Source organism: Mercenaria mercenaria, chromosome 13, assembly GCF_021730395.1.
Source record: "Mercenaria mercenaria strain notata chromosome 13, MADL_Memer_1, whole genome shotgun sequence".
Lineage (NCBI taxonomy): Eukaryota > Metazoa > Mollusca > Bivalvia > Venerida > Veneridae > Mercenaria > Mercenaria mercenaria.
The window spans coordinates 6,648,176-6,669,555 of record NC_069373.1 but is presented as its reverse complement, the minus strand read 5'-3'; the positions used below and the strand labels follow the sequence as shown (position 1 = coordinate 6,669,555).

At 34.4% G+C, this 21,380-nt stretch overlaps 1 protein-coding gene across 1 annotated transcript in view; it reads left to right on the top strand.

Annotated features, from left to right (window-relative positions):
• The window catches only part of LOC123530006 (dynein regulatory complex protein 11-like), a 29,365-nt gene extending 12,319 nt beyond the window's left edge, over positions 1 to 17,046 (top strand). Inside the window, exons 9-18 of the mRNA XM_045310688.2 lie at positions 1,576 to 1,695; positions 2,986 to 3,061; positions 4,714 to 4,862; positions 6,532 to 6,653; positions 7,263 to 7,453; positions 8,192 to 8,391; positions 9,545 to 9,628; positions 10,391 to 10,568; positions 12,194 to 12,432; positions 16,487 to 17,046. Of these exons, the coding sequence (XP_045166623.2) occupies positions 1,576 to 1,695; positions 2,986 to 3,061; positions 4,714 to 4,862; positions 6,532 to 6,653; positions 7,263 to 7,453; positions 8,192 to 8,391; positions 9,545 to 9,628; positions 10,391 to 10,568; positions 12,194 to 12,432; positions 16,487 to 16,633 (1,506 nt within the window). The 3' untranslated portion in view covers positions 16,634 to 17,046. The remainder of the gene's footprint in view (positions 1 to 1,575; positions 1,696 to 2,985; positions 3,062 to 4,713; positions 4,863 to 6,531; positions 6,654 to 7,262; positions 7,454 to 8,191; positions 8,392 to 9,544; positions 9,629 to 10,390; positions 10,569 to 12,193; positions 12,433 to 16,486) is intronic.
• The last annotated feature ends 4,334 nt before the right edge of the window (positions 17,047 to 21,380 follow it).

The following is a 21,380-nucleotide window of genomic DNA, read 5'->3' as shown; positions in this document are numbered from 1 at the left end:
GTTAAGGTTGCTGCATGACTTAGAATCTTTAAACCTAAACATGTGGGTTCAAGCCATGCTCAGGTCATGCTCAGGTCATCATGTGAAGAATCCATTCAGCTGTATTGACTTATTATTCGAAGGGGTGTTTAGGCCTAAAAAAAAATTCTTTGTTTCTGATAACTTGCTAAAAAAAATTAGGGTAGCTGGTAGGTCAGAAATTTTTTTTCTTTTTTGGATTTTTTTTTTATTAAGAGACTTTTCGGAAATTATTTTTTGTGTCAAAAAATGAATACAAATAAGTGGGTTATGCCTTTAAAGCATCAGTAAGTTGATTTCTAACATCACTGACCATGTTTAAAGCATAAAAAGTGCAGTTTAGCAACTTTTTGTTAAAAAGTTGAAAAAAATATTCTCCAAGGCACATTTAGGGTCGGGCCAAAAATTCAGGTCGGGAAACCGGAAACAAACAATTCTTTTTACGCCTTAGAGAAAATTTACTGACTGAATAGCACTGTTCAGACTGATCTTGGTCTGCTCTGGTCACAATGGCAGAATCACTTGCCGCCAGCAGGCTAAAGATAAAAACACACACAAACAACTTCTTTAGTATTTAAGTAACAGTATAAAGTTTATGATCAGTACCAAAGGTAGAAAAATGGAGGTTAATGCTTGAAAAAAAAAGATTTTATGAATTAATGTGTAGTCTAAACCTATATCCTATTGAAAGTTTAAGTGAAATCACATTTACTTGTATGATTTATAAAATTTTGTATTATATTAGAATTAATAAAGACATAAATTCATCAGACAAGGGTCCGTATTCATAAAGCTCCTAAGGAGAAAACTTAGGAAAATCCTTAACTTTGTAAAATTTCCTAAACAACATAGCACAAAAGAAGAGTGTAAACTTTATAAGATTTATTAATAATCTTCATTACTATGCCAGACTCTATGAGACATTCTAATATGCTAGTCTCTGTTAAAACACTCTTACACTAGAATGACGTCACGTTAACGTGCGGTGACGTCAGTGTTTTTGTTGCGACCAAGAAAGAGCGCTACTGTATTTTGTCTACTGTTGTAGATTAAGGGCATATTAGAATCGAAATAATTCATAGCAAATCGTGTTTTAACACTATTTATACACTCGGGCGGTAAAACGTCATACAAATAATTTCATTTGGCTGTGCCCTCGTGAAATTATTGAGCCCGACGTATAACTGCCCATCATGCATAAATAGTGTTAAAACACTCTTTTGCTATAAATTATTTCTTAAATATTGTTAGACATTCCAACTATCTTGACAATTGTCCACAAAATGCTTTGGAACTTTTCCCTTAGTTAGTCCCTTAGGGAAAATTTTCCCTTAGGAGCTTCATGAATATTGGCCAAGGTGAACTTTTAATATTAGGATTAAATGCTGTTGATTATATATACTGAAAGAGTGACTGATATTTTAAAATGACATATTGTAGGTTGAAAGAGGTAACAAATGGCAGAGTTATGTCTTGCATGTTTCTCTTATCTTTTTGTAATGTTCTCATATAAACTTTGATGTCTAAATGTACACATATTGATTTCGCTGTTTTCAGGAGGATGGAAAGAAAGGGAAAAAGGATAAGAAAGGAAAGAAGAAGAAGGATAAAAAAGACAAAAAGGATAAAAAAGGGAAGAAGGGAAAGAAAGGCAAGGGCAAGGGTGGAGATGATGAGGTAAGAATAAAATCTTCTGTTATCAGTTTTTAAGAGACTAAATGACACTAGCAGTCTGTATTTCAATTTCATACAAAACTTAGCAGGGTTTCATTTCTGCATACATTTCTATACAGACAAGTGAAACTGTCTTGAACGTTTCTGAATAATAATGAATATTAGGTCTTTAATTACAGCAAAATGGAGAACAAATTAAAACACACAGAAAAAAATAGAAGTGTTAGGAGCAGGACTTTTTATAAAGGATAATAAAACATCTTGTTTTCTCTTTGCTTCTTCAATCAATATTTAAAGGACTCTTCGGTGAGACAGTAAAAATGTTGTATTCTTTGTTTTGATACCAAATTTGTGGTGAGTGAAAATATTGTTACAGTGTAAACAGATTGTCAACCCTTAAACTTTTATTGCAAAATGAAACTGAATGAGCCGCCACAAGAGATAACCAACAACTTGGCCTTTGTGACCACCATAGATCCGGGTCAGTCTACCATTACCGGTATATTGTTCATCATTCACATTATGTACCATTCATCCAGACTTAATTGGACAGTGTAAACAGCTGTGGATCTAGGCAGCCGGAAGAAGCCAAGTTGTTGATATTTATGAGGTGGCTTAGATATAATCATTATTCCGAAAATGTTTCACATAAATATAATTGTATAGTACTGTTCAAAGTTTTCATTGTGCTGAAAGTTTAATGGTAGAAAAACAGTCAGAAAAAAGGGCTTGAAATGTAAAGCAAAATTAGCGTACATCATTTAAGCTGTCATTTATCATCACTACCATTTTCTTGACATTGGATTAAAATATGAAACAAGTAAATTCAAAGAAGATGAATTGCTTTGCATTTCTTTTACTTTTAAGATGATAAATATTCATCAATTTTGCCCACTGTGTATAAATACATGAAGTTATGTCCTGCAATATTCAAAATAGTGATTGAAAGTTGATTTAAATGATGACATAGCAATCTTCTAACATTTTTCTGTGAATTCACCTCTAAAATGGATATACGGTATCTTTTCTATGTAAAAATGTCATGACATCTGCTGACACACAATGGGAATGAAGGCTTACAAAGCTGAAAGCTATAAAATTTTATTGCACGGCAAAATATTGACAAACAGACTTGACCGCTAAGTCCTGCACAGAATGGGTAAACAGCAGTGTTTACTTGTAGCTGTCTTTCATAGCCTGTGCTGTATGAGTCATTTAAACAAACTGAAACTCTGAGGATTTTCAGTATTGACTCATTTTAAGTCAGAAATAATACTTTACTGCTGTTTGTAGGAGGAAGAAGAGGGCTGGAAGATGGCACCATCATCTTTTGTACCCGCAGTTAATGATGGTACTGGAACATACAAAGGTATTTACCATACTGATATTTACACTATATATTCATGATACTCTTTGTCTATTTTAACCATACGCTTTCCTTAGGAGGAGGAAGAAGGATGGAGAATGGGACATTCGAAGTTTGTATCGTCTATAAATGACGCTACTGAGACATATAAAGGTATAGAATGAACTGGTATGACATGTACCTGTTGTGGAGTATATGTTGTAAACAAAAAACAAAGCTGTTTGCTTGACATATACTAAATCTATGTAATACATAAACTATGTGATTTACAAGCAAGGTTTGAATTTCTTCAAAAGGCAAGTTGGAATATCACCTGATGTTATAGTTGAAAGATTTTCAATGGTTAAAATTTTATTACAGTTAGGGTCTAATATCATTGTTTGTTGTACTGCTATATCATCTGAGTTTGCTAGCCTGAAATTTTTGCGCAAACAGTGAAAAGGACAGTTTTGCATGGACTTAAATTCGGACATTTTAAATTTCAGAAAGGAAAAAATCTTTTTAGAAGTCCCCGGCACCGCACACGTAATTTTCAGATACCGTTACATTGGTTACCTCTCAGAGTGGTCCTTTTTTTTAACCTGTTGAATAAACAATATGGCAGTCCAACTGAAAATTGATGTTATATAACTTTAGTTATACAAACTATGATAAAATAAAGTAGGATCAATTAATTCGAAACAGATGGTTGAAGTGTCTTTTTATGAATGACATTTATCCAATTACTCTTAAACAACAATAGAATGTCCGAGTAATCTCTTATTGTATAAAATTCTTCGTAACACTTGTTGATGACAGCGACATTGTATACACTAACATAAGTATCTGAAGCTTTGTAAATAAAAAATCGTAAGCAAATATAGCAAATTAATGTAAGTAATTAATCAAATTTACGTATTGAATTTTTGTAAAAAAAAACAACACTGTTGTATCATAACAACCTTTAATTAACTGTGAATAAACTGTGATGTTTTTACAAAAATTGAAACACACAAGCATAAAACACATATATTTCGGACAGGAAACTATTTATGTACTTAAAGGATAAATGGTAGCGCATGTTAAATTCGCGCTGTATTCCTAGCACAAAATATGCAAACATTTGTTGTACATGAACAAAAATGATTTCACAGTATTCAATATTCTGTTGTGACATCACTGTTTTGCTTTTTTACTTCACTGTAACATGTATACAGTTTCTTAAAAGAACAGCTATTTTGCTTTAATTAGTTTACCTAAAAATGATCCCAAAACATTTTGATGTGTTTTGTAAGGTTGCAAACATTCTGGTAACATACTCTTTCATGGGGTAGTCTACAACTGTTAACTTACATGCAGTTCTTTATAGAATGTAACGTAGTTCCTGAGCACATTGTGCCAAGGCTGAGTTGTTTTGACCACTTGTGATTACCATCAGTCGTCCATCCCCTCAAATTCTAAAGACATCTCTGAGAACAAGAAATTTTCATATCTTGTAACATTGACGTAAAAATAAAAACTTGAAATTTAGTAAATATGTTACGAAATTAATCAAAAGAGACAAGTTTATAGTGAAATTGTTTTAGATAATACCATCCTCACAAACTGATGTCATTATTTTATATATTAATTTCTTGAAAATCATATTTCTGCATAGCATTGGCATTCTAATTCAGGTGTTTGGCAGACCCGTAATGAATCTGAGAACTTTCCTCAGAAGCACGATGCGGAGTTGATCAAGGAAGAGAAACGTAAGGAGGTGGATGCTGAGGTCCGTGTCCAGGTCGACGAACTGATGAGAGCTGAACTGAAGAATCTAAAAGCTGTAGGTTCTGTCGTAAAACTAAATTTCAATATGAATCTTTTATGTTAACCTACCCACTGTTGTTAAAATTCTGTGACAAAAAAAAAAAAAAGAAATAAAAAAAAAAAAAATAAAAAATAAAAAAAAAGTGGAAAAAAAATAAGTCCATTTTTTTATCATTACACAGTTGAAAGCAATCTGGGGTAATATTTTCATCTAATGACTGATAAAAAGTTTCAATGGTTTGACTTTGCAGTTATAAGCACCTTCTGTATTTATAGTAATTCCTTACATCCATATGTAAAGTATATGATGCTTATTGTAAATGAAGTAAAACTGAAAAAAAATTAGTAGTTTGTATGTTTCTTCAGATTAACTAAACTTTCTGAGGGAAAGATTTATAAAACTAAATAGCTGAAAAATAGATTTTGCTTTTCCTTCTGTTTTCACAGGAGGTAAGTTTAACTTTTATAATATTTTGTGTAGTTCACATACATGTTATCTACATGTAGTTATTGTAATTGCGACACTGGTAGCTAAATATTTGTATCACTTTTGAAGCCCCCATCAAAGAAAAATAGGTATATTGTTCTGCTTATTGCTTGTCTCTCTGTCTGAAGGGTGAATATTTGGTTTCCAGTCAATAAGCAGAGAATGCTTGGTCTCAAAGAAGTCAAATCAAATGGTTGTCCCCATTTCCTATGGTCAGTAGATGGCCTCTATTGTTTTGGGGTCATTATATGTTGAAGGTCAAGGACACATTGAGCATGAGACTGAAAACTATTTCCATTCAGTAAGTATAGACCAGTTTGGACTACAACTGTCACACTTCATAGGATGATTTTTGCCTGTGGTTAGTAGTTAACCCCTGTTGTTTTTGGGGTCAGTAGGTCAAGGTCACTTTGGTCAAAGTTACAGTGACCTTGAGAATGAAAACTGTTTCCGCACATTAAGTTAAGAAAGTTTCAACCTACAGTTGTCAAATTTCATAGAGTGATTGGGGGTGGTCAGTAGATAACGCCTATTGTTTTGGGGGTCAGTAGGTTAATGGTCAAGGCCACAGTGACCTCTAGACTGAAATCCTTTGGCATACTGCCTTCATACTTTATAGGATGACTGCCTCTCTCAATTAATTTGGGGCACAGTAGGTCAAAGATGAAGGAATAGTGGCCATTGGACTAGTCTCCACCTACTTTATATAATGATTGCCTACGGTCAGTAGAGAAACCCTCTTATTTTGATATAAGTAGGTCAAACATCAAGACCATTGTGATTTTCGGACAACCATGGGACAGTTCGTCATTGGGGTGCATATACCTGTTACAAACAGGTCATTTTACTTTGAATATGGGTGAAAATATATTGTGAAAAAAGTCAAAGATGAAGAACAGGTCACATACACGGGATAAATGAATAAACAATGTATACTTAACAGTACTTAAAAAAATCATGATGTTATATATGCTTGAAAAAGATCTTTGAAGACATAATGACACAAAGTTCCCTGTTGTCTTTTAAAACGAAACAACAAAGCGTTCTTCTGTATAAAGTAGTTGGACAGGCTAATTCAAAATGATTTATATTTAATAGTATAATGTTCATGCAAGAATGTATGCATACTGTTAATACTGTGAAGTTTAAGAACTCATTTATTCAAAAGTAAGTGATGGTATTCTCGCTACTGTTTTAGGCTGTAGATAGAGAGAAGGGTGGTAAGAAAAAGAAGAAGTCAGGAAAAAAGAAGAAGAAAAAGAAGAAGAGTGGAAAGAAAGGAAAGAAAAAGAAGAAGGAAAAGGATTTGACACCAGATAGGTAAACTGTTTGTAATTGTATTCTAGGTAACAACCTAATTGCAAGGTATAGATAAATTTTCCAAGGGTTAAAGCTTCAGTTTTAAACCATACATCACATTTCCAAATAAGATTTAAACTGATTAAAATTTTAGAAAAATTATATGCAGTATTGTAGCTTTACATAGTAGATACCATACAGATATTGTATACGGTATCAATGCAGTCACAACTACTGTAAAATCGTTTTATTTATATGGGCCTGAAATTTCATGGTTTTGGTCAAAATGGCAATTTCATGGGGATGTGAATTCATGGATTTCAAATTTTGAACATAAAATGAATAGGAATTTAAATTGTTCATTGGGATTAAATTTCATGGATTGGCTCAACCACAAAATCCACGAAAATAAGTCCCCCATGAATATCAATGAATTCACAGTATATAGATATGTTACCGTATACTAACCAGTAGTAGGTATTAATTTTTCAGTTTTAGTTTGAAACTTTATATACATGTACTTTGTAAATGTACATTTGTAGAGGGTAGGTTTCTTTTACAATGCTTGATAAAATCTTGCCACTTTTTCTGACCAGCTTTTAAATTGTTTTTACTGTCTTATCATTTCAGAACTATAGAGTCATTGTACGAGGAGCTGGTTATGCAGGGAATTATTGTACGTAGTCCACAGATCAGACTGGCGGACTTTGAGGGAGAGTACAGCTATCTCGGTACAACCTTGAGACAGGCCAATATTGAACCTATGCCATCGCTAAGTGATGTACGAAGACTTGTCACAGAATTTGGTATATTGCCTCTAGGTAAGGGTTTGTTTGTAAGAATTGATATTAATCATTTTGGCTTTGGTTTATATACTAGTAATTGTTGTTAGCATCAAAGAAGGTACAGAGTATAGGTTCCTGATAAGTGATTGCTAATTTGAGATGATTAATTTACGAAATACCTGTCTACCAAACTGATATTGTCATTGGCCTAATTTGGATAAGGTTTTGTTTTGTCACAGTGACATTATTAATAAGTTAGCTAGATATATTTATAAAGCATTTGCTTTCAGAAGTTGATTTGCAATTGTGTTCTTGTATGGTTATACCTACCTGTTACCTGTATGTCATATTCTTTATAGTTGTTAAGTACCACCATACAGGTTTCGTATTGGGGATAAACATTGTATATTTTGTCAAATAAACTATTGAGTTGAATTTATTTAATACCATGTATGCTTATACAATCTCAAGCTGTAACATGTAAAAATTATGTATTTGTAACTTATACATGAGTGTTAAATACTTAGATGTTGAAGATATTTAGAAGGAATATGTAAAATAATGTTAGTTAGTCTATCAAAATTTACTTTGTAGCAATTTTTTATCAGCTAGGCATTTGTGAGTTTAGTGGTAATTACAGTGAAAAATCAGTCAGATTAATAGATAGTTTGCCACAAATACAAAACCTATAAGCTTAGTAAGTTGTAGAGCATGAAACATGTAAACATTTAGTCACTTTACATATTAAAAAAATGTACTGCCCATTATTTATAGGTTCACCTGCAGTACACGAGCAAGCTCCACTCACCAAGTCTATTTTGCTGTGTGGACCTCGTGGTACAGGCAAAAAGATGCTTGTACATGCTATATGTAATGAGACAGGAGCCAACCTCTTTGACCTCTCACCAGCAAACTTAGCGGGAAAATACCCTGGCAAGGATGGTCTGAAAATGTTGATGCATCTAATTTTCAAGGTATGGTATGAAAGTCAGAGCTGCTTATATTTCCAGTTACATGTCTTACCTACGTTAGAGAGTCTGGTCAAATGGCTGGTTATTAGAGACATAGACTTTGCTAGCCAGGGTGGATTCTGCAAATCAGGGGACTTGTGTTTTAATTCATTCCATGTTTCAGGCAGATAAGATGATATTTTCTTTTTAAAAAACATGTATGGATGATAATTGAAACATTTCCGATATGCCTGAGATCTGTTTGTTTTTCACATGTTAACATGTTCCAAGTTTATGGTATGAAGAGATTTAATATGAGCCATGCCACAAGAAAACCAACATAGTGGGTTTGCGACCAGCATGGATCCAGACCAGCCTGCGCATCTGCATCAGGATCCAATCTGTTCGCTAACAGTTTCTCTAATTCCAATAGGCTTTGAAAGCGACAGCCAGGATCTGCAACAGACTGCGAGATGCATCATGTCTGGTCTGGATCCATGTGGTCGCAAACCCACTATGTTTGTTTTTCCAGGCATGCCATCAATATTAAATTAATATCTTCACTCATTTAACAGAAATCAGAATTCAAATTTTCTACTTTCTCTACTTCTCTACCTATTTGTTTATCATAGTCTCATTCATATACACTCTGCAGTAAATATATATACATGTATATAAAAGTAGCAACACAAGCACATTCATGACCATTTTCTATAAGAATTATAAGAGACTTAACCCTTACCATGCTGGACACAACTGATTCTGCCTCTGCGACTAGTGTAGACCAAGATCAGCCTGCACATTTGTGCAGTCTGATCATGGTCTGCACTGTTCGCTATTCAGTCAGTAAATTTTCAGTAAACAGCGCTTCAGATGATAAATGGTACAGCCCAAAATGGAAGATGGACCAGTCCATTATTGAAATTTAGCATGGTAAGGGTTAATGAAGAAACAGAATATTTGTGAGAATATGTCTCTTATATCTACAGCTATAGGAAATTTTTTATGTAATGGCAGACAAAAATTCTAATAGAATATGCTGCTATGTTGAGATGGAAAGACTTAAGAGTAACATTATTTCCTTATATTTTTTAAACCAGCATTTTTATTTGTTTTTATAGATTTATATCAATTCAAAGGCTTACTTTGTAGAAAAAAAAACACATTTAAATTACAGGTTGGCCGAGCACTTCAGCCGTCTGTGTTTTACATTGGTGACTGTGAGAAGATGTTTAAGAAAAAAATCCCAAAAACGGATCCTGTAAGTTAGTCTTATCAAAAATGAATTTATTTTGGCAGCATTTATTTCATTATTACTAGAATTTTCAGTATTGAAAAGAAAAGAATCTTTCCATGCAGTGTTGCCATGTGTATAGATGTAATTTGAGCCGTGCCATGAGAAAACCAACATAGTGGGTGTGCGACCAGCATGGATCCAGACCAGCCTGCGCATCCGCGCAGTCTGGTCAGGCTCCATGCTGTTCGCTTTTAAAGCCTATTGGAAATGGAGAAACTGTTAGCGAACAGCATGGATCCTGACCAGACTGCGCGGATGCGCAGGCTGGTCTGGATCCATGCTGGTCGCAAACCCACTATGTTGGTTTTCCCATGGCACGGCTCATTTATTGATCATTTTCAAGTAGCATTTTATAGCCAAGACATTTAGCATATTTCATACTTTAAATACAATGTCTTCATTTGTTACGGAGTTATCAAATTATTTTGTTTTTATTTTTGTTAGTTAAAAAACATTTAAAACCGGAATATTATAAGAATTTTATACATGTATTTTTTCTTTTCTTACCATTTTTCAAACTATAGGAGGTAGGGACAGCTGTAGTTTTGTATTGTAAATGATCTGTTGTGTTTTATGTCACTTTTGACTGTACTTTACAAGTTTGGATATTGTAATTAATGTTATATTGTGAAATTAATTAAGTTGACCTTGATGGAAATACTGCTTAAAAAATACAGATATTCAGATAAGAAGCATTTGAACAATTATCATTTTGATTTTATACAGACTGATCCAAAACGACTGAAAAAGGAGTTGCCAAAATCTTTGAAAACAATAAAATCAGACGACAGACTGTTACTAGTTGGAACCTCACGATGTCCGTTTGATGCAGAGATGAAGCCGCTGACAGGGTGCTACCAAAGATTGATCCTCATTCCCAGACCAGACTATGCTTCAAGACATTGTATGTAAAAATGTGCATTGTATTAGTGTATATTTAATTGTGAGTTGTTGAATTATATAATTGGACCTTCAAGCTAAATTGTCAAAGAAAACAAATATCTTTATCAGTCCCCTAGCAGTATTTTACAAGAGAGGAATTAAAGTTAGCCCCCACCTGTCTGTCTGTCAGTTCACAAGTCACACAAAATGGGAAAAAAAATGGGATCCTGCTATGACTTTTAAAGCACAAGATACTTTTTCCTCAATAGATGGCTGTATGGAGAATATGTGTCTATGTTTTTTTTTGTTTTGTGTCAAAGTGAGATTCTGCAGTACCAAATAACTTTTTGTTAAATTTGACATATGTAGATGGCCATCTGCAGAATATACACACCCTGCTATTTAGCTGCAATGGTAAAAATAGTCCCAAATTAAAAAGTAAGAGATTATTTCATGGAACTTCGTCCATAGATTAAAGACAATATGGAGAACATGTACATTATTATTTTATTTTTCTCTCTTTGCCAGTCAGTCATAAATGGTAGATTCTGCCATAAGTTTTAAAGTAAAGATATTTTTTGCATGAAGCCTTGGAAATAGATAGAAGGCAAGATTTAGAATATGCACTTGGTTGCATATAGGGGCTGCCAGAGCTAAAAATAGAAAAAAAAATCAAATGAAATCTTCCTCACCACTGACCTGATTTTGAAATAATTTCACACAAATGCTCTTTATGTAACCTTCTGCCAAGATTGTTCAAATTATTTCATTCATCAAAACATGGTGCTAGGGGGCATGGTCACTTTTCCCTATTTGTATATTAAGTGGAAACATTAAGAATCTTCTTGTGTGAAACTACTGGCCCAATTTTTAATGATTTTACACAAATGGTCCTTGCGTGACCCTCTACTTGGGTATTTGGCATGTGATATCAGGGTTTGACTGTCTAATACCATCATTGTTCAAATTATTGCCCTAGGTTTAAAAAAATTTATGCCCATGTGTGTGACATGTATATAATATAGGCTAATATGAAAAATAGCTTCTACTCTGAATCCGTAATAGCTAGAGCCTTTATATTTACATAAATATACTATTACATTATTATACAAATACACTTGAAGCTTTTTACACAGGTGAGCGCTTTAGAGTCAATGAACCCCTTGTTAATTGTTTAAGTTTCTGTAGCATCATATTCCAAGATGTCTTGTACATTTGGTAGAATTGTTAAGAACCTTGAAAATGCTTGGCTATTAATGCAAGCAGAAAATATTATGTTCAAGGACAACACACACGTACTGTTGGCATTAAATTTAATGATTTTAATTGTAAAAAAGTTCATAATATCATTTGAAATTTGTTCACTTTGAATTATATCCAAGAAAAATAACATATGAGCCGTGCCATGGGAAAACCAACATAGTGGGTTTGCGACCAGCATGGATCCAGACCAGCCTGCGCATCCGCGCAGTCTGGTCAGGCACCATGCTGTTCGCTTTTAAAGCCTATTGGAATTGGGAAACTGTTAGCGAACAGCATGGATCCTGACCAGACTGCGCGGATGCGCAGGCTGGTCTGGATCCATGCTGGTCGCAAAGCCACTATGTTGGTTTTCCCATGGCACGGCTCATATATTTTGGATTACAGTGTTATGGAGAAGACTTGTATTAAAGAATGGTGGAGCTATAACCAATTCTCTGGATGTAAGTTCCCTGGCTAAGGTGACAGACGGTTACACTCCAGGACACATGCACACAGCAATAACACAGGTGCTTACAGATAGACGTATACAGCAACTGTCAAAGCGTGCTCTCACTGCTGTAGAGTTTATAGCACCGCTAGCACGTATAGATCCAATATACAAAGAGGAGGAAGAGTCATTTAAGGTAAATCAGTTGTTCATTTTTAGCTCGACAATTCAAAGAATAGGGGAGCTATCCTAATCGCCTCAGCGTCGGCGTTAGCGTGAGCGTCACACAAATGTTAAAGTTTGCGTATCACCCCAAATATTTTCAAAGTCCATTAAGATATTGCTTTCATATTTTGCACACTTGTTAACCATCATGACCCCAGTCTGTAAAAAGTAGAAGGCAACTCTATCTACTGCTGTTATAGGAAAAGTGGTAGAGTGTCTGCCTTAGGTGTGAGAGGTCCTGGGTTCGAGTCCCAGTTAGAGCTTAACAATTTTTATTCTGCTACAGCATCTTTTTGCTGTTAAAGGACTGTTCCAGTTGTTCTATATTTTAAGCTCGACTATTCGAAGAATAGGGGAGCTATCCTACTCGCCCGGGCGTGAGCGTTAGCGTCACACAAATGTTAAAGTTTGCGTACCACCCCAAATATTTTCAAGGTCCATTGAGATATTGCTTTCATATTTTGCATACTTGTTTACCATCTTGACCCCAGTCTGTAAAAAGGAGGAGGCAACTCTATCAAGCATTTTGACTGAATTATGGCCCCTTTTCGACTTAGAATAAATGTTAAAGTTTGCATACCACCCCAAATATTTTCAAAGTCCATTGAGATATTGCTTTCATATTTTGCATACTTGTTTACCATCATGACCCCAGTCTGTATAAAGGAGGAGGCAACTCTATCAAGCATTTTGACTGAATTATGGCCCCTTTTCGACTTAGAATAAATGTTAAAGTTTGCATACCACCCCAAATATTTGCAAAGTCCATTGAGATATTGCTTTCATATTTTGCATACTTGTTTACCATCATGACCCCAGTCTGTAAAAAGGAGGAGGCAACTCTATCAAGCATTTTGACTGAATTATGGCCCCTTTTCGACTTAGAATATGCTTATTGTAATGTTATTGTTTTACTCATTGCTTATTAGCTCACCTGTCACAAAGTGACAAGGTGAGCTTTTGTGATCGCGCGGTGTCCGTCGTCCTTGGGTCCGTAAACTTTTCCTTGTGACATCTCTAGAGGTCACATTTTTCATGGGATCTTTATGAAAATGGGTCAGAATGTTCATCTTGGTAAATTCTAGGTCAAGTTCGAAACTGGGTCACGTGCCTTCAAAAACTAGGTCAGTAGGTCTAAAAATAGAAAAACCTTGTGACCTCTCTAGAGGCCATAATTTTTAATGAATCTTCATGAAAATTGGTCAGAGTGTTTACCTTGATGATATCTAGGTCAAGTTCGAAACTGGGTCACGTGCGGTCAAAAACTAGGTCAGTAGGTCTAAAATAGAAAAACCTTGTGACCTCTCTAGAGGCCATATATTTCACAAAATCTTCATGAAAATTGGTCAGAATGTTCACCTTGATGATATCTAGGTCAAGTTCAAAACTGGGTCATGTGCAAAACTAGGTCAGGAGGTCTAAAAATAGAAAAACCTTGTGACCTCTCTAGAGGCCATATATTTCACAAGATCTTCATGAAAATTGGTCAGAATGTTCACCTTGATGATATCTAGGTCAAGTTCGAAACTGGGTCATGTGCGGTCAAAAACTAGGTCAGTAGGTCTAAAAATAGAAAAACCTTGTGACCTTTCTAGAGGCCATATATTTCATGAAACCTTCACCGTCATGTGTGGTGAAAAACTAGGTCAGTAGGTCTAAAAATAGAAAAACCTTGTGACCTCTCTAGAGGCCATACTTGTGAATGGATCTCCATAAAAATTGGTCAGAATGTTTATCTTGATGATATCTAGATTAAATTAGAAAGTGGGTCACGTGCCATCAAAAAGTAGGTCAGTAGGTCAAATAATGAAAAAACGTTGTGACCTCTCTAGAGGCCATATTTTTCATGGGATCTGTATGAAAGTTGGTCTGAATGTTTATCTTGATGATATCTAGGTCAAGTTTGAAACTGGGTCAACTGCGATCAAAAACTAGGTCGGTAGGTCTTGAAATAGAAAAACCTTGTGACCTCTCTAGAGGCCATACCCTTGAATGGATCTTCATGAAAATTGGTCAGAATGTTCACCTTGATGATATCTAGGTCAAGTTTGAAACTGGGTCACGTGCCTTAAAAAACTAGGTCAATAGGTCAAATAATAGAAAAACCTTGTGACCTCTCTAGAGACCATATTTTTCAATGGATCTTCATGAAAATTGGTCAGAAATTTTATCTTGATAATATCTAGGTCAAGTTCAAAACTGGGTCACATGAGCTCAGACACTAGGTCACTATGTCAAATAATAGAAAAAACGACGTCATACTCAAAACTGGATCATGTGGAAAGAGGTGAGCGATTCAGGACCATCATGGTCCTCTTGTATTATACTATCAAGCACTGAGAATAGTCGAGAGTGCTGTCCACTGACAGCTCTTGTATAGAATGTTATTACTGTAGGCTTACATTTATTAGCGTGGCAAAAATTTAGCACAAACGCAATTTTTGGTGAAATATCTAATAATTGCATGGATGTGAATTAGCGCTCTTGCGAGACCGCTAATTTCTAATTTTATCGCTGTCCGAGATGAGGCTCTTGTAGATTTACGGAGATTCATGAGGATGTTCGGAAATAAACTTAACCATCGGCAATTTTTATGTAATGTGTTCCTGCTGTAATTATACATCATACTGATTATGAAATCAAATTTTTTCACTGTTAGCAGGCTAAAGAAAGTATGATTTATTTGAAATTATTTACTTTAGTGTTATACTTTTGTGAATACTAGTTACTACTAGTAAATGTGATGCAGCTTTATGTTTACGTACAGTATATATAAAGTATAATATTGCCTACGTAACTGTATTGTCTTCTTGTATTTAATTATAATAATCTGCATGTTTTATATTCTCTATACTAGTTATAACTGCTGAAATAAAACGAGATTGTCACACATTTTAATCATTGAATCCCCTTTGTCCTACATGCATTATGTCTTAATACAAACGTTCACACCTTTCCGTAAACGAGCAACTGCAACAACGGACATGCCCAAAGGTGATACGGAAATCGATAACAGCTTGATCAAATGAGAAAAAACACAAACTACAAGCTTAAATATTTTATTTTGCATGATCATATATTTATAATAATAATATGAACAATAAACAGGAATATCAAACAAACCTTAAAATATTAGCAAGCAGTGTAACTAGTGCAAACTCTCAAGTGTATTTATTTACAAAAGTTCAAAGAAAACATCATCAAATGAAAATGTACATGAAAATGTTTGGACAAATTAATGCGCAGACATGAATTAGCGCACGTGCGATAGCGCTAAAAGCGCTGTTATTAGTACACCGCTAAAATAAGTAAGCCTACAGTAGTTGAAGAGGTACATTTTACAGTAAGTTGCAATAGGTCATGAAAGGTGATGGTAGACTTGATAAAATCTGCCTTTATACGCTAATCATGCTGGACATGATAGTTTCTGTCTTTACAACCAGTATAGATCATAATCAGCCTGCACATTTGTGCAGTCTGATCAAGATCTGCACTGTTTGCTATTTAGTCAGTATCTTTTTGGTCAGCACCCCTTTGAACAGGTAATGGCATTGTCCATACTGAAAGATGGACAAGTTCATTATAGAAATTTAGCAGGGTAAAGGTTAAGGTGATTGATCTTTAGCAAGACCCAGCAAAGCTGGTGTGATTATGTATTGTCGTATATTTGATATACTTTGGATATGATGTAGCACAATCTGTAAAAAACTGCCAAAATTGCACTCCTATATTTTGGATAGTTTTATGCAATATGATTGATCAAATTCTAATATTCCTGTCTTTCTGAAGAAACATGGTTGCCTGCATTCAATAAATGTCATTGCAGATGGGGCCATAATATATCAAGCGTTTGTTTTGTCATAAAACATTTATTACATTAATATTTTGGTAGATGTACCAGTATGAAGAACACACACTTATTATTTCATAGATAAAAAGTAAAAGTCAAAATGATTTTGATTTTTTTTCAGCAGTACACTTTTGTGTTTAATGTGTTAATGGTGACCGTATTTATGTTATTTCAGGCATGGTATGCTAAAACACCACTTGGTAAGAAGCGTGCGAAAGCAGCCCAGGGTGACGACGAGGATGGGGGAGGAGGTAAAGGTGGAAAAGGAAAGAAAGGCAAGAAAGGGAAAAAGGGAAAGAAAGGAAAAAAGAAAAAGAAATAAACTTTATCGCATTTTTCTTTGTATTTCTTTCATGTTACATGGACTTTGTATTCAAAAGAATATGTTTGAAATAGTTATAATGGTAATTTTACTTTTGTTGTTCTGTAAGAAATGATTATATAGGTCAGTTTCCTTCTTGAGAAGTTAATTACACTGAATTGTTCAACTGCTGATAAAAACAAGAGATATGCATGAAATTTTAAACTGCTGATTATGATATATAGATCAAGTATTCTTTTATAAAAATCTTGTAAGTATGCATTCCATGAGAACTGTTATTTTTGAAATTGTGATATTCCATTCTTTTGTGATATCCAGTCCACGTTTTATGATATTCCGTCCATTTAGTTGTGATAACTATGTACAATTATGTTTAAAAGCTTTGTCAATAAAATGTCATTTTTAAAATTTAATTTTTTATGTCTTGCTTTAAAGTATCATCTGGTAACCTTTTTCTAGATGTATGCAAGTTTTATCCAATTCCTTTGTTCTTGTAAGCTTCTTGTAACAACCTTCATGTTAGAAAAAAAATAGTCCAGTCAATGATTCTAATTAGCAAACAGAACGTCCAGTTAGCGTCAGTATTTTGTTTGCAGAAACATAAATTCCTAGGCAACACGTCCTTACAAAAAAATTTATATTTTAACTGGAAACTGCACTTTCAAGTCAGAAACATAAGCCTTCACTAATGGTGACAAATGCCCCCGAAGCATGTCCAAGAATGCTACAGTTGTCTGCACAAAATGTGCTAGAATATTTTGGTATGAATCATTTTGAGTTCTCTAAAGGTTACCATGACCTTGGAGCTAAGGGTCTGGGTCTTGCGCACACATCAACTCATTATATGGAACATTAGTGCCAAGTAATCATAAAATCCCTTGAAGAAAGGCCGAGTAATTGACTGCACAAGAAACAGACCCTGTTTACCTTTAACTTCTATGTGTGACCTTGACCTTGGAGGTAAGGGTTGGGTCTTGCACATGACACGTCATTTCAAAATAAAGGGAACATTTATGCCAAGTAATTCTAAAATCCCTTCATCGAGCAGTTATGGACCAGACAAGAAACCATGTAACCTTTAACCTCTAAGTGTGACCTTGACCTTAGAGCTAGTGGTCTGGATCTTGTGCCTGACACACTGTTTCATTATGGGGAACATTTTTGTCAAGTAATTACGAAATCCCTTCATGAATGGAATAGTTATGAACTGGACAAAAATTTACATGGACGCACACACGCAAGCACAGACGGGCAGTGTGATTTTATTATGCCCACCTTCGGGGCATAAAAATAAGCTAGGTGTATTTTACTAATAAATGGTGTATAGACAAAAGGCCAATGAAGAAACAAAAAATACACACGGTTAAGCTGTTTTTCAGTGGAATCATTTAATAATGTTTCTGAATATTCAAATGTATAGACTCAGTCACTCTACACCGTATAGCGTTAACAGACGTCCAATATTAAACAAAATTTTCAATCCGTTAAGTTGAGTGCTTGGAGCTCAAAATTGGCCGAATCGTTCAGATAAGTCTACAAGCAAATCGCTTTGCATGATTATAGTTTGACACATTGCCTTTAATATTTGATGGAGACCCCAACCTCAAAATTAATATGGTGGCCAAAATTCAAGATGGCTGACGCATGGCTAACAAGCTTTATGACAATTGCACAAATTTTATAAAAAGTGTGTTAGAATATGGAAAGTAAGTTTATTTCTTGTTTTTGTATTGACTGATCTTGCAAACATGTTTGGCTACATACCCAAATAAGGTTTTTCCGGAAATGTCAATTTTTATATAAAATATGCACATTTATAATGTTAAAATGGGTGGAAAATTGTCATTGTTTTTTATCAACACATTGGACTTTTTCCAGACGATTTAGAAACCAAGTATTACTAAAAATGTTTTATAGTCTTATTTGATTTGTGTTTTTTTTTTATTGTTTTAGCTGCAATACAGATAAAATTTTGGCATTATTATGAAATAAATTCAAGGCTAGGTGGGTGGGGTAAATTGACAATCTGCAAATTCACTCAACATGTACATTACTTCTACATCATTTTTAACATAATTTGAATGAATCTGTGAGTAAATGAACTGCATACGACAGTATTTTGTAAAACACATCATTGAAGAAAAAATCAGAATGTAGCATACTTGACTCAAGTTGCGTTACCTTTTCATTAAATGTTATTATTATTTCAAATTACTTAGAAGGATTTTAAATTTAGGCAGATTAAAAAAAAAAAAAATCATTATGTATTTTGCTGCAAAACATGAACAAAACTTTTTAATAGTATAATTATTGTTTGTTATTGGTTTCGTTCCTGTATTTTTCAATTGATCTTCATGAATTTTTGCCAGAATGATTACCTTGATGAAATCTAGGCAAAGTTTAAAAAATAGGTCATCTGGGGTCAAAAACAAGGTCAAATCAATGAAAAACCTTGTGTATGCAATAGAGGCTGTATTTTTCAACTGATCTTCATGAATTTTGGTAAAAATGATTACCTTCATGAAATTTAGGCCGACTTTGAAAATGGTTTATCTGGGGTCAAAAACTAGGTCACTAGGTCAAATCAAAGAAAAACCTTGTGTATGTGATAGAGGCTGTATTTTTCAATTGATCTTCATGAAATTTGGTCAGAATTATTACCTTGATAAAATCTAGGACAAGTTCGAAAATGGGTCATCTGGGATAAAAAAACTAGGTCAGTAGGACAAATCAAAGAAAAACCGTGTGTATGCAATAGAGGCTGTATTTTTTCAATTGATCTTCCTGAATTTTTGTCAGAATTATAACCTTGATGAAATGTAGTCCAAGTTTGAGAATGGTTCATCTGGGATCAAAAACTAGGTCAGTAGGTCAAATGAAAAAAAAAACTTGTGTGTGCGATAGAGGCTGTATTTTTCAACTGATCTTCATGAAATTTTGTCAGAATGATAATCTTGATGAAATCTAGGCAGAGTTCGAAAATGGTTCATCTTGGGTAAAAAACTAGGTCACTATGTCAAATCAAAGAAAAACCTTGTGTATGTGATAGAGGCTGTATTTTTCAACTGATCTTTATGAAATTTGGCCAGAATTATTGTCTCGATGAAATCTAGGTCAGGTTTGAATATGGGTCGTCTGGGTTCAAAAACTAGGTCACTAGGTCAAATCAAATAAAAACCATGTGTATGCTATAGAAGCTGTATTTTTCAATTGATCTTCATGAAATTTAGTCAGAATGATTGCCTTGATGAAATTTAGTTTCAACTGAGGTTCATAAAATTTAGTCAAGAATGATTACTTGTATGAAATCTGGGTCACTTTCGAATAAACGTCATCTGGGGTCAAAAACTAGGTCACTAGGTTAAATCAAAGAAAAGCATTGTGTATGCAATAGCGACTGCATTTTGCACCAGATCTTCATGAAATTAAGTCAGAATGGTTGCCTTGATGACATCGAGGTCATGTTTGAATATGGGTAATCTTGGGTCAAAAACTAGGTTACTAGGTCAGATCAAAGAAAAACATTGTGTATGCAATAGCGACTGCATTTAGCACCAGATCTTCATGAAATTAAGTCAGAATGGTTGCCTTGATGACACCGAGGTCATGTTTGAATATGGGTAATCTTGGGTCAAAAACTAGGTTACTACATCAGATCAATTAAAAACTTTATGTATGCAACAGGGACTACATTTTACACCTGATCTTCATTAAATTTGATCAGAATGTTTGTCCAGATTAAATCTAGGTCAGGTACGAATATGGGTCGTCTGGGGTCAAAAACTAGGTCGCCTGGTCAAATCAAAGAAAAACATTTTGCATGCAATAGGGGCTGCATTTTACACTTCAAAAAATTTAGTCAGAATGGCTGCCTTGATGAAATCTATGTCACATGTTGCCAAAAAAACTAGGTCATTATGTCAAATCAAAGAAAATTCTTGTTTGAGACCACATTTTTTGGTCCAATTTTAATGAAAATTGGTCAGAATATTTGTTTTCATGAAGTCACTAGGTCAAACATGTTTACACTGTTATGGTGTGTTTCTCAGGTGAGCGACCTAGGACCATCTTGGCCCTCTTGATATTATTTTAGTATCTTTTTTCGTTTTGGAGTTATGATGTGAGTCTACGTAATTCTGGATCAACCCTCAGTGTCTCAAAATATCAAACACCCACTACTATCATTGGTCAAGTCATATATCGGAAGTGTATGTAATCATTCATGCAGTTAATAAAACGTATTATGTAAAGAATCATGTATGTCATGATCCGAATTGGAGCAACAGAGAAATAGCAAAGCCCGATTGTATGCTAGCTATTTATTCTATTCGTTCAGAACACACGGTTATAACTGGGATTCCAAGAAATCTTACAAAATGCTTTATCATAATGATATAATGCTGTGCTTCAAGGTTAATGTCATAGATGAGGACACTAACCCTAATACATTGGCAATAGCACTCTTGGAAGCTTACTACTGAGTATCTTGTTAGATTAAAATGTCATCAAATTCCATCAAGCTTTTAGAAGTAACAGAAAACATGATGTCAGAAATATATATTTGCCTGATAAAATATAATACAGAAGATATATAAATTATTTTGAAACGTCTAATAAAGTCTATAAGAGTAACCCAGGCCCCACTCCATCCCAGTTCCTGACAAATTTAGACCCCCCTCCCCCCTCTAAAAAAAGGCTCCAGAGACCACCATTTCATATCAATATTTCAAATTTTTCCAGGAGGAGA